Genomic DNA, 14,660 nt, shown 5'->3' with positions numbered 1-14,660 from the left:
AAATCCACAAAAGCCTTACTACTGTGTGAGTGACCAGCCCCCAAATTCCAGTCAATATCTGGGAAATTAAAATCCCCCATTATAAGACTCTCTGATTTACTGGCCCACTCTATTTCTCCGAACAGTTTCTTATTATACTCATCAGAGTCATTAGGCCTATAGCACACTCCTACTCTCAATTTTGATCTCCCAATGCTTATGTCACACCAAACTGACTCGACACTGCACTGTCCAGCGATGTCGACTGGCTTCACTTCCTTGGATTTTATGTGTTTCTTAATTAATAGCATAACCCCTCCTCCCTTCCTATCCTGTCTATCCTTTCTGTACACATTGTACTCCCCAAATTCCAGTTCTGCATTTCTTATATCTGTGTGACACCACGTCTCTGAAATCCCCACAATATCTGCCTTTGATGTTTTGAGCAATACCTCAAATTCATCAAATTTATTTACTAAACTCCTAGCATTGGTGTACACACAAGTATACATGCACCTGTTCTTTTTCTTAGCTACCCTAACACAACCCATGTGTTTACTTGTACCCCAATGATTCCCAGCAGTCTCTGAAATATCCTGCATCTTATTTTCCAGGCTGCGGCTCATTCCAATAGAAGCAGTGCAAGAATCACTTTCACCTCTGCCAGTGGCTACTGTTAATCTATTAGTCCTTGTATCCCCCCAATCTAGCAGTTTTCCGACCCACCTAACATTGCCTCGATAGCATCAGCAAACATTCTTGCACCCTTTCTATTTAAGTGTATCCCATCCCTGTAGAAGCAGTCTCTCCTGTTAACAAGTACAGACCAGGCTGAAAAAAATTCTACCCCTTGAGCCCTGCACAATCTTTCCAGGGCCGAATTGATTGACAGGGCTCTCATCATATACTCCCTCCTATCGTGTCTGGGCAGAATTGCAGACACTTTCAATTTCAACCCTAATTCACGGCTTTTTTTCATCAGTGACCTGTACTTGTCAAGTAATTCCGCCGGTCTCCTACTCTTAATGTCATTAGTGCCAACGTGTACAACTATATCACCTTTTGTGCCCTTAAAAGATGATATCCGCTCTACAACGTCATCAACTTTTGCCCCTGGTCCATTCCAATATTCCCTGTCAGAGACTTGATAATTTGGAATTTCCTTTTTTTGATCTCTGGCTTAAAATCTCTATACCTCATCTGTCAAATTCATCTGTTGTCTCTACCGTTCTCCCAACTCCGCTAATCACTTGGCGCTCTTCGACTTCCTCTCTTTGCAACTTGACTTTCTCCAGTTCAACTTTCCTAACAGTGAGGTAATTTTCCTTGGTGATTTTATTTTTCACAACTCCAGCTGGCTTCCGTTTTCTAGTCACACCAACCCAGCTGGTCGAGATGCTGAGGCTTTTGCAATTACTAATGACCTTGCACAGATTGTTCATTTACCTACAAGGATACTGGACAGTGCTAACCATACACTCAACACGCTCTATCTTTTTCTCACAAGCAACCCTTCTAACCACATGGTCAAAGTGAGTGGTCCTTTAGGAACCTCAGATCATAACTTGGTGATTGACCCTTCTCCAATGGAGCCTTTATCTCATGGCTATTTATTCCCGACCTCGTGTTGTTTGGCATTACAAGAACACAAAATGGGTGATCTGCAAGATTTCTTTTCCTTGGTCAGTTTGCCGTTTCAAACCTTCTGATGTCAACATTTGTTCAGATCGTGTCAATGAAATTATTCTTGTAGAAATGGAATCCTTTATCTCACACTCCACTTTAAAATCTCGACCTTTATCTAAACCTTGGTTTTCCAATAAATGTGCTAAGGCTGTTCAAGAGAAGAATGTTGCATATCATAATTGGCTTGTTTCCAATTCTTCAGTTTCATTTTCGGCCTGCACCAAAGCTCGCAACAATTGTAAAGCAGTTATTAATCAGTCCAAACTAGATTTTGAACAGGACAACAGTAGAAAACTTGCTCTTGCCCTAATGGTAGCCAAGCATTCTGGTCTCTTGCCAAAGCTATTGGTCGCAACTTTTGCCTATCTCTGCTCCCACCTCTGTCAAAACCAGATGGTTCGGTTGTCACTTCTGACAAGAATAAACCTAACCTGCTAGCAACTCATTTTTCTTCCAACTCATGTATTAATCATCTTGGTAAAACACCTTCCACCATTCCCAACACACTCCATTCAATGCTTCCTATGGTCTTCCATCAAAAGGATGTCAGAAGGATTTTGACGAATCTTGATGCTAACAAAGCTCCAGGTCCTGATGGTACACTAGTGTGCAAAACTCTAAGGACCAACACTATTTCTAAAGGTTTAAACACACAATCTTTACCTAGGGTACTCTTTACTGGTGGGAGTAGATTCAGTCTCAGCAGCAATTCTGGACGTCAGCTAATCTGGCAAGAGGTTGGTACACGGTATCACCCCGCAAAAATCACTGAAAATGATCGATATGGCGGTCGAGGTATTCTCTTCTGGAGAGTTATCTTCGATGGACGTACACAACTCCAGATACTGGAAGGCGGTACTGTAACCGGTGCAGGCTACTGTACTGAGGTAATCCTTCGCCATGTGAGCCTATTCCAAGGTGCCATTGGCCCCAAGTTTGCGTTTATGGATGATAACGCCACACCCCATCGAACTGCATGGGTGTGGGGTTAACTGAGGACATTATTTGTATGGATTGGTCTGCCCGTTCCACCAATCTAAGTCCCATCGAACACATGTGGGAGGCTCTGTGGAGATGCCTAGTGGCAAGTTCACACGCATCAGAAAATGTTCACCAGCTGAAGATGGCGTTGACAGAGGAATGTACGATGTTACCGCAAGAACTTATCAACAACATTGTTCTAAGTATGGACAGGCAATGCAAAGCCTGCATCAACATTAGGGGTGGTCATATCTCCTACTGAGGACCACCTCTTCCCTTTGTTCCATCTTTGGCAGTGATGCATCTGTATCATGGCAGCCAGTTCTATGTTGCATTTTTGAATAAAGTCAGTCTGTACCGTTTTGTTTCCTTTGTTATGTCGGTGTTGTTTCCTTCATCATTTCTGTACCTCACGAGGTTCCTTTTGTATGCTTTTCCCATATCCAGACCACTCCTATGAGAAGCTAGGTGAAAACCTGACTGGTCGTTAAATTTTGCACACCAATGTATTTCTCTACTTGTTCTCAAAACCTGTGCTCCCGAACTTACTCCTGTTCCTTGCCACCTTTTTTCACTTTCTTATTCAAAAGGTGTTTTTTTCTGCTTAGAAATTTGCTCATATCCAGCCAGTTTCTAAAAAGGGTGACAAATTCATCCCATCCAATTATTGTCCCATTGCAATTACTTCTACTCTTTCTAAAGTAATGGAGAAATCAATTAACTGCCAACTCTTAAACTACCTTGAAACCTTCTGTCTGATCCACAATCACCAGTATGGATTCTGTCAGTGTCGATCCACTGCTGATATTCGGGCTTATGTTACTCATTTATGGGCAAATTCAATGGAAAAGTTCAGTGAAACACAAGCAGTTGCTCTTAACATCTCAAAGGCTTTCCATCGTGTTTGGCAAAAAGGTTTCTAAACAAGCTTCCATCCTATGATTTGTCAACTGTTTTTTGTAATTGGTTATCCAGTTTTCTCTCTGATCACTCACTGAGGGTGATGGTAGATGGCTCTGTCTTCTAACTTCTCCACTAATGCTGGTGTCCCCCAAGGTTCAGTTCTTTACCCCACTCTTTTCCTCTTGTATATTAATGACCTTTTTCCACTGACTGGAAATCCTATCCATAGTTTTGCCGACGATAGCACATTGCATTCCACTTTCCATTTTGAGAAACCTTGCCCTGCTCAATCAGCTTCAACTTCTTGAATATACACTAGCAATTCCTTAAATGCAGATCTCCAGGTAATTCTCCAGTGGGACAAAGACAATTTAGTTGATTTCAATCCTTCTAAAACTCAGTCTTGTTTTATATCTCTCAAAAAGGATTCTTCTACTCCTATGCTTATATTTGGTGACACTCCGATTTCTAAGCAAAATGATCTATCTCTTTTGGGGATTACCCTGACTTCTAATCTCTCTTAGTTCAAGCACATTACAAATACTGCTTCCTCTGCATCTAAAAAAACTTGGTTTTCTCTTTTGCTCTTGTTGTTACTTTTCTTCCAAACACTCTGTATCTGTCCACTCTGTACGAATCGCAAATCTGCCCTATCATGGAATATTGTTCCCACATCTAGGGCAGTGCCCCAAAACCTCTCTCAGGCTTCTAGATTCCATTCAGAAGAGGGCAGTTAGGTTAATTAATGACTCATCTCTAACAGAGTCTCTCCACTACTTGTCTTGTAGATGTACTGTTTCTGCTGCATGCCTTTTCTACAGATACTTCTGTAGGCACTGTTTTTCTGAATTGGCTTCTATAATTCCCACTCTCTCTTTCAAAACAGTCCGAACATGTGCCGCCACCAGCCAACATCCATTTACTGTGCAACTTCAAACTCACTGAACCAACTTTTCAACTGCCATTTTCTGGAACAACTTTTGTTCATACGTATTTCCTGAAAATTACGGTCTACAGAAGTCTAAGTCTAATGTCAACAAATATCTTCTTTCGTCTTTTCAACCTCCAATTCCTCCAATCCAAGCACGGATTGGAGGAATTAATGGGTGCTGCTCTTCGTGGACTAATGTTATTAGTGGAGTCCCACAGGGTTCGGTGTTGGGTCCTCTGTTGTTTTGTATATTTATCAATGATATTGATGAAGGTATATCAGGCTTAGTGTCGAAGTTTGCAGATGATACAAAGGTTGGCAGGGTTGTTAATGACAGTAATGGCAGTGTGCTACTGCAACAGGATCTAGATAATTTCGGCAGATGGGCTAAGAAGTGGCAACTGAAGTTTAACCTTGACAAATGCAAAGTACTGCATATGGGTAGAAGTAACCCCAGAGAAACATACCAACTGTGTGGTACTGCACTTAAGGTGGTAGAAAATGAAAAAGACCTGGGAGTAATTGTGCCGTCAGATATGAAGTTTTCTGAGCAATGCAGACAGGCTGCTAGGGCAGGTCATGGGGTTTTGTCAATGATATATAGGAATTTTGCTAGCAGGGAAAAGGAAGTGATTGTCCCTCTGTATAAGGCAATATAAGGTGATTGTCCCTCTGTACGCAGTACTCAAGGCCACGCCTTGAGTACTGCAGGTCTGGAGGCCTCATTTTAGGAAGGATGTAGATTTGCTTGAGCGTGTACAGAGAAGGGCAACAAGATTGGTGAGGGGAATGAAGGGATCCTCTTACCAAGAGAGGCTTAAGTTCTGCAAAATTGCAGTGGCTGGAGACTAGGCACCTGCACGGTGATCTGATTGAGGTGTATAAGGCCTTGAATGGATTGAGCACGCTAAATTCTGATGGGATCCTTCCACTTGTTCAGATTACGAACCTAAGGAGGCATAAATTCAAATTAAGAAAAGACAGATGTAGAATAGATGTGCGGAAATTTGCCTTTAGCCAGCGGATGGTTAATTGCTGGAACAAAGAACTGGACAGACATTTGGAGGGAATGGTGCGATTTTTTTTTTTTCGCTGATGCTGCATAAGCTCATACACTTGCTTTCTTGCATCACATGCCACTACTACTAAGTCTATAGATTCTAATACCTCTCGTGTTTGGGGTTTTCATAAAAAAAAAAAAAAGCATCATGAGCTGTGGCACACAAACCCATAATCACAATAGTTAATGCTTAGTAACAGTAACAAAGGTGATGCTATACTTGCAGAAACCAGATATTGGAGAAATGGAAATGCATCTTCTGGAGTGGTGAATCACACTTTCACTCTGATTGAAGAATCTAGTTCTAGCAAAAGGCAGGAGAATGCTTGCATATGAACTGCAGCATCTATATTGTGAAGTATGGTGGTAGGAGAGTAATGACATGTGGATGCTTTTTGTGATATGGTGTTGTACTGCTGATTTTTGTAGACAGTTCAATGAATGGATTGTCTTACCATGATATTCTAAACAACGACCAACTTGTGCACTAATGGAATTTTATAGTGAAAGCCATATATGCTTCAAAAGGGCAAAGACCCTTTTTCCATAAAGTGCAATATTTAATTATCCAGTTTAATAGAACAATGTACTACCACTAAAATGGGGCAGCTCAGAGCCTTGATCTTAACACTATTGGGCATCTGTGGGATGAATTGGAGAGGTAGATGTGAAATCAACCATGGAGGCTGACTGCACAAGCTATGCTAAAAGATTTTTGAAATGAGGAATGGCAAAATATTTCCACTAAAACTTGTCAAGAATCGGCAGAAAGTTTACTGTATATATATTTTCTGCTGTATAAGGCCAAAGGTAGGCTTACACCACATTAAAACTCAATTTTCTAGTAATTTATATGAATGTTTTTTGGCATCCTAATACTTTTGATAATATAATGCAAATATAACCACACAATAGATTGGCAAATTTCTTTTTATCAAAGGCTGCAAATATGGTTCAGCCAATCTGAAAAATTTGCTATGAATGCATGCAATTCTTACATAATAATTAGTTTAGAAACTAATTATGTATATTCACTACATTGGACATCAATGAGTAACAAAGTAGGTCTCAAAACTATATGAACTATATGTGAGTAGAAAACCTCACTCATATATGGCTGACCCCTGATTCATACTTATTGATTCAAAGTTATTGCTTGTACATTTTATGACAGCAGTTGGCAACATGAGAGGGGAGAGGAAGAGAAGGGATGGTAAGGTTGATGTCACAGCAGGTGTGTAATATTGGCTTTTCATTCAAATGAGTAAGAATTCCATACTTAAACTAGATACCTCATGGATTAATAAGAATGATAATGCTTACACAACCTCCCCTAAAGGCACACCCTTTATGAGGATGGACTTATTCTGGCTGTACTTCAAGATTTATGTACATTCAATTTACACAAATAAAGTTTATATTCGTGTGTACATGGTTTATAGGAGTTTGCCTGACTACAATAGTTTTCTATAGGGGGTGAACCCCAACTTATGCAAATTGTCACTGTGTGGAGTACCAGGAACCCTTGTGTACTTCGAGATTGTGCTGTCCTGCTTACACATATATTTACACACAACTTGATGTTCCTCAGCTAAACATACAATAGTTTGAAAAATAAATATGGTAAACCCTTCAAAAATATGGAAATCCTGGGGATTGAGAGATGCTGGATTATAAAATTTTGGTATTTTAGAGACATATACCTAGTGGTTGAACAGTTTCATTAAAAATAATAGTTTAGAGAAGCATATTTCAATGCCTATTATCTACAGAAAGTTAACTTATATCTGTAATTGTGGGGTGTTATCATTTTCCAGTATTCCATACACTTCAATGCCATACTGTTATATTATATACAGTGTACCACTTATTGTGATCACTTTGACCAATTAAAAAACATTTATAATGACTAAAAGGTAGTACTATGGTTACAATGTAAATAACAGTTCATTTTAAAATGTAAACAAATTAAAGTCACAGCAAATGTGGGCATGTACTGTAATGTCACTACAGTATTATATTTAATGTTTATATATATTATGTAATATTTTTTATTAATTATTATTATATTATATTTAATGTCATTAAATTTTAAATACATGTGCTTCAGAGAAAAAAAAAAACTTTCACAATCGAGAATAATAAAAAAATTAACTGTCCTCCTTAAGGATTAATTATAAAGAGGTAATTTATATGATATTTCAATTTTCATAACATACTATGGGGAAATTCAATCAATTTCTCATATGAAATAACAAAAATCACAGAAAACTGCCATTTTGTTTTTGTTGTCATATCTATAACAGGAAGAAAAATAACACGCATTTCAAGGTCACTCACTAGGCCTTCTCTTCCATAGTTAGTGTGGGGCCAATTGATTGACCTTGAGCCACCTGTTGTTTTTTCTCTTACTTGGGTCATGCAGCTGACAGCTGTATGACTAGTTATAATGGCAGCAAAAACTTCGGTTATTGTTTGTATGTATCAGTAAGTCACTATGTAAGACAGTCTTTTTATGTAAGATATTCACCATAGGATTTAATGGTGTACATTTTTGCAGCATTTTTTCTCTCCATACTCTTAGGGAAAAAAGTAATGTATTAAATTAGCCACTGGTTCACACAGTACAAGAGATGTATGACTGGCTATATAGCTGTGATTTTCAAGAGCAGTTTGAACTAAGGTATGAAGCTTACTGAATAAGAGAAAAGAGAAATTTGGGGTTATAATAGAGTTAAAGCTGTATGGCCTCAAAGAAATAAGTTTTTCAGGGATGTATAGTCCTTTCATCGTTTTTGGGCCAGCTGGATTTAAACTGCATAAATAATGCAAGTCTTAATTTTCACAAATTTAACTTGTCTTTGCAATGAGTTGCTATTGTATTGCACTACTTTCAAACAGATGGCCTTCCAATTTGACTATTTGTTTAAATTACAAGACACTACTATGATAGTCTATTTCAGGACTAAATAGTCCCTCAACAAATAGCAGGCAATCTCTAGTGACAATGCTTAAAATAGATAGCTTTAGCTATCTATTTTGAGTATAAAACTTCTTTTATATTACAACTTTAAAGCTTTGATTTCATATACTGCATGATAGATCACACTGAACAATTTATTTATGACACTACTTTTTAAAAAAAGGTGTTTAATATGATATTTTGCATGTTTTTGATAGATCGTTCCTTGCAGATGGTAAGGCTTTGGCAGATAAATGTCTGTTATGAGGTTAGTTTGTTACAAGTACTTCAGCAAACACACGTTTATACTTCTGTGATATTACTCAGTTTCCTCAGAACTTAAAAGGTGTGAGTGTTGTCCAGGGGCATTGAGAATTAATGTGAAATCCAGTGAAAAGTGCGTGATGGCCCCTCCCCCACGAGGTTTGTATATATATTTATGTGTGTGCATGTTTTGTGAGGGGATTAGTCCTGAAAACAGGCTATCATACTCAATTTTTAAAAAAATAGCCAATTAATCTTTTGGCAAGGCCATTTGTTTGAAAGCAGTGCAGTTAGCTGAAAAAACAAGTTTGTTGTTCTGTGAGTTTTGAAACCATTATCAATTTTGTTTAAATCCTGTTGGCTACAAAAACAGACGAAAGGACAATTTAGTCTTGCAAATAACATCTTATAATGAGAGAAATATCTCCTTTTATACATGGATTCTTAAAGGTAAATGTGATTGTTAATATGAGTGCTAGAGTCCTTTAATATTTTTGGTTTGTAAAATGTGCCTGATTTTACAGTTTACTGTATCATAAATATAATAAACAAATTTTTCAAATGCTTTATATATTTATAGACACATTACAAATTACTCTTATAAAAAGGGAAAAGTATAAATAATATTCATTAAAACTTCTTTGGAAATGAATTCAAATTAGAAATTAAAGTGAGAAGTTCAGTAAACAAGGAAGAGAAATGTGTACATAGATTAAATGTGTCTTGCATTCAGAAAATTGTGAATGTCTAGATAAAGAAATATAGAAACTATTTGCCATCTTAAACAGCTTAGCCTTATCACCTGTTAAGATAAAGAGGTGAAAAAATAAATGGAAAATTTTAATGTAATATTAACTTTAATATTAATAAAATTTAATCAAAACTTTCCCTATTAATTCACACACTGTTGCACATAGGATCAGTTGGGGTAAATGAAAACACTACTGGAATTTTTTAAAAAGGTGTTAATGTGATATTTTGCATATTTTTCATAGTTCATTGCTGTAGATGGCATGACTTGCAAATAAGAGTTCTGATATAAGATTAGTTTTTTTTACAAGTAAATGCACACGTTCATACTTTTTCAGTGATATTACTCAAATAATTTCATCAGGACTTTAAAAGTAAATTAACTATTTTATATAAGCATTCTGTTTAATCTTTAAACAAAATATTACAACCACAAGAAAGAAAGCTGACTGCCACTCCTGGATCCATCACTGCCAGAAGATGGCTGGTACTATACATTTATGACTATAAATGTAAACCCCAAGTATCAACAAGAGTTGCATAGAGATTCCAGAAAGTCCAATTTCATTTATATAATTTTGAAAAGGGCTGTCAGCCAAATGGTCAAAATGAGAGCATAGTAGTATGGGCATTTGAGATGACTATGGTTAAAGCCCACACAACTACCAAAAATGGTTAATGTTTTTGTATTCTTTACATTTTAAAAACTCTTCTGACTAATCCTGGAGTATAAATAGAAAATTTATTTTTCATATTATAAAGTGCTGTTACAGAGAATAACTTAAACACTGCAGGTGAAGTATGTTTTGTATTTAATGCTGATGAATCTGACCTTCAGAGTGATCCTCTGTTTAGGTTCACTCTGAAGAACATTGGTCAGAAAGAGGAACACAGGTCAGATATATATGCAGAGGCATATGAGGCACTAATGGGGTGGGGGGTCCCATCAAGGGATGGGTACAGTTATGGGCTGAGGATGACTTGCCTTTCTATCCTTGATCAGATAGCATTAAGTCAGATAAGTAGAATCTCTGGTGAATTTCGTATAGAGTCAGAATGGTACTAATATGTGCATTTGCTCATGGAAAAGTATTACCGCATCTGACTGTAAGCAAAGGCACTGCTGTGTAGGCTCACTGGATTTCAGTTAATGCTTACCCTGGAATTCTATACATATCTACATATTGCTGGATTGAACAGCCACAGTTGTTCTTTGGTTCACCACAGGATTTACCTATCCCTCATGTAAATCAACCTCAAACAGCTAAAAATCTCCTTTAAAAGAAAGCAGTGTTGTTGTATGATATCACAACTATATCAGTGTGAAACTCATGAAGCCATTTTTAATGGCTTCTTCGTCAGTTCTGAGCGACCATAGTTCTGATAAAGTTTCCTAGTCATTTTTCGATTAAAGCGCTAGATAAATTTATATTTAGCTTGGTTAGAATAATGAGTAAAGAATAAATCTGTATTCAACTTGGTAAAGACCAAATGGGGGGGGGGAAATTGCAGCATAAGGAACACAAAAGATGGCTCAAGATTCTGGCAGACTTACACTAAAAATAAAAAACCAGAATAACATTTTTCCTCATTCATAAATTTAACCCAGATAATTCTGAATAGCTTTTGATTGACCCACGGGTATATCAATCAGCTGCCCATTAAATCTAACTAATCATGAAAGGTCTTGATGTTTGAAGCCATCCAATAAAGCAAATACAACTACATTTTCTCCACAATATCTGAAAACCAGTTACAAATGATACAGAATCTTCTTATACGGTTATGAATTCCTTTGAATCTCCACAACCTTCATCCTGTTGGAAAAGCAAACATCAACTTCTTCCTGGTCCTGCAGCCTTCAACCTCACCTTGTTTCTAAAACATGATACATATCACGTAGGACTTCCAGCAGCCTGCACCTTCAAGATCACAGGACACCTTTTGCCACCAGTATTTTTCATTCCAAAAACTTTATCATACAGGTTTAATCACTATAATTAAAAAAAAAAAAAAAAAAAAACTTATTAAACCTATACCTAGAAGAAAGTTTTAATAATGATTGAGGTTCTCAAGATTAAAAGATGCTGAAGTAAAAAACCTATAAGAAAAACATGAAGCAATAAATAGAGAAAATATACAATAACACCACTCCAAAACAAGTTATTAAAGTTAAAAATTCTGAACAAGAATCATCCTAAAATGTCAGTGAAGTAGGCTTACACTATGAAAGTGAAGGAAATAGCTCATTTGAAGAAACATTAAAAAAAAAAAAAGTAGAACCAGCAAGGTTGGATTTATTGTGCTTAGTGGAGAAGTTGCTCCAGGACTCCAAGATTGTGGGATAGACCCTACCCCAACAGAATTACAGTAAAGGTCAAGTTTTTGGCTTTTAATATTAGTGTGCACCAGAGTCACAGACTATCTAAATATAGCATTTAGAACTAATAACAGAAGTTCCTGAATTACATAAGGTTGTATAATCTTGACCACAATATCTGAAAACCAGTTACAAATGATACAGAATCTTCTTATACGGTTATGAATTCGGTTTACTTCCTGATCCCATATTAAACTTTAAATGTGGAAGAATCTGTTACAAAGTTGAGGTAAAAAAAAGTATCTGTGCTTGAACAAATATAAAAGAATAAATCCAGATTTTTCCTTTATATATATATATACACACACATTTTTTTGTCAAGTCACATTTATGTTATTCAGTTTTATTTAATATTTTTACTTTACCACTTGTTCTAGTGCAAGGAATTGATTCTGTAGATATAAATTAGGTAACCTATTTGCTTAATTTCTCAGGAATAAATACGAACACAATTAAAAATTCAAAATTAAATAAACTGATCGCAAATAGTTTAAAGTTCATAAAAGTAATAAAAATCGTTTGCATTTACCCCAACTATCCATATCTCAACCCACGCCTTGGTGAAACTACCATACCATTCCACCAAGTCCATCATGGATGGGGCGAGGAGAATTTGCAGTTTCACCTCAAGCACCAGTTATCAAATGGATATTTACGAAATAAATATAATTGCATTTTAGCTACTCTCCGAGACATAATAATTTACTTCATTAATTAAGAAACAGGAAAAGGCCCGAACTAGAGATATTTATTATTATTTTTTTCTAAACACTAGTTGATTATTTGGAAAGTTTTTCAAGACATGTACGTACAACTTATTTTAGGTGGATGATTTAAAGTGTAAAACTTACTTTGTTCTTGGCTTTTCAAGAGTTGGGTCAAAATGATAAGTTTTTAAGTCATTTTGATTGTCCAGAGGTTGTAACGGCGTGTACGTTGCGTCATGTTCGGTACTCATAGTGATGGATAATCGATATTTTATTTATTTTTGTTGTTACTTTAATCGTCCTCTGATGAATCCTCAAATGCACATATTCTTATGAAGATATATGGGTTTCTTTCCTGGATGATTCACCGTGATCACTGTCACACTACTTACACAAACCACAACCCTATTCAAATATTCAATTCGTGCAAGTGTTGTTGTCACTATTAGTATGTCGCATGTTAGAACGTATACATTTCTCGTTTGTATACGCAACGGTGATTGCATAATGTGACGTATGAATTCTGTGGTTGAATTAATTAATAATTTCTTTTGATATTCATATTAACGTGGTACAATCAGCTGCTATTTTGTTTGAGATGAAAAGTGTTATTGATTTATTTATATTGGTCACTATTTTATATTAGAAGAAACATTCCCCATATTGTTGATATGTGCAGCTGAATTAAGTATCCCCCCCTGCCTTTTACATTTACATCAGTGCTTTTCAATCCCCTGTAATCCATCCTAACAAAAAGAGGGGTTCTTTGCTTGTGACGTTCTGTATTTTTCAATTGATGATCATGATTGTGACCGCCCAGGATTTTCTAAATATTTTCTGGGGTTGGCAACTCATAAGCTGAGAACCACTGTCACATAAATCCAATTAATAAAACGTTACACGAAATGCAGTAATATCATCAGCCTAAAAAAAAAAAAAAAAAAACTTGACTAATTACTTATTAATATTTGATATTTAAATTTGGATCATAGTTAAAAAGTAATAGCATATTCATTGACAGGGCCGTCAGAATAGTAGGGGCTTTCACTGGCCCATTATAAGAGGGTTTCGTTTTAGGAAAAATAAGTATATGTATATATACCCCAGGGGCTCATATCTGGTATGGGCTTGGCACACACCCAGGGTCCTGAGCTGGATATCATCATTCTTCTCTTTCTTGGTGATTCCCTTCTCTGTCTCTCTCAGGGTAACTCAAAATTGTTTTGGCCGGTGCAATATAAGCCTTAGTCTTCCTTGCATCATATGGCTAATAATAATAATAATAATAATAATAATAATAATAATATACAACAACCACCCTTTGTACATGGTAACAATACCAGTCACGAGGTAACCCCCAATCAGGGAGAAATAATAAAAGAGCAATAATAATAATATTATCCTCATTGTATTTGAAAACGATTAAATACACTTTTCACAGGGTCTTTTTTACCTTTTATCTTTTTAATTGAATAAAGGTATTAGTTTACCTTTTTAATTATGTTCATCAATAATTCGAAAATTCATTGGGAATTATTCATTCATAATTAAACGTTTCGTCCGAATGTTAGAACTAGTGAGAACATTTTTCGGCTCAACTTTTTGACAAAATAATGTAATTTATTTAATTAAATTTTTTTCACTACGTATTAGTGTTCTAATTGTTAATATTTTCAATTCAAGTTTGCAGCTGGAAAAGAGAAGTCTGGTTGCTGCGGTCAGAGACTTAACTGAAATATGCGCACTAGCTTAGAATGTACATAATTTACAGACGGAGAAGTTGATGCCTTGGTTTTCTTAGTACTTATATTATTTTAAAACAGTCCTACACAATACAGTACTTACACCCCGAATCATTTATAGTGTCCATTTCGTATACAATATTCCAATATCCAGAAAATTACAATAGTCGCTCATAGCGTTCCTGAGCTCGACAGCACTGGATTTATTGAAGCAGAGGGGGGCACAGTTACCTAAATCTCCACAAGTTGCCCTTGTGGGTAGCACAGTTGGTAGAATCACCGTCCTCTCCACACCGTATGGAAAAGACCTGCGTT

At 36.4% G+C, this 14,660-nt stretch overlaps 1 protein-coding gene across 1 annotated transcript in view; it reads right to left on the bottom strand.

Annotated features, from left to right (window-relative positions):
* Positions 1–13,053, bottom strand: part of LOC150085978 (scoloptoxin SSD14-like) — a 157,028-nt gene extending 143,975 nt beyond the window's left edge. The window contains exon 1 of the mRNA XM_090373629.1: positions 12,748–13,053. Coding sequence (XP_090229755.1) covers positions 12,748–12,854 — 107 coding nt within the window. The 5' untranslated portion in view covers positions 12,855–13,053. The remainder of the gene's footprint in view (positions 1–12,747) is intronic.
* Positions 13,054–14,660: the final 1,607 nt, after the last annotated feature.

The sequence above is a fragment of the Mastigoproctus giganteus genome, chromosome 5, assembly GCF_048544385.1.
Source record: "Mastigoproctus giganteus isolate SK-2022 chromosome 5, ASM4854438v1, whole genome shotgun sequence".
NCBI classification, from domain to species: Eukaryota; Metazoa; Arthropoda; class Arachnida; order Uropygi; family Thelyphonidae; genus Mastigoproctus; species Mastigoproctus giganteus.
The sequence above is the reverse complement of the archived record's forward strand: the minus strand, read 5'-3'. Positions and strand labels throughout refer to the sequence as shown.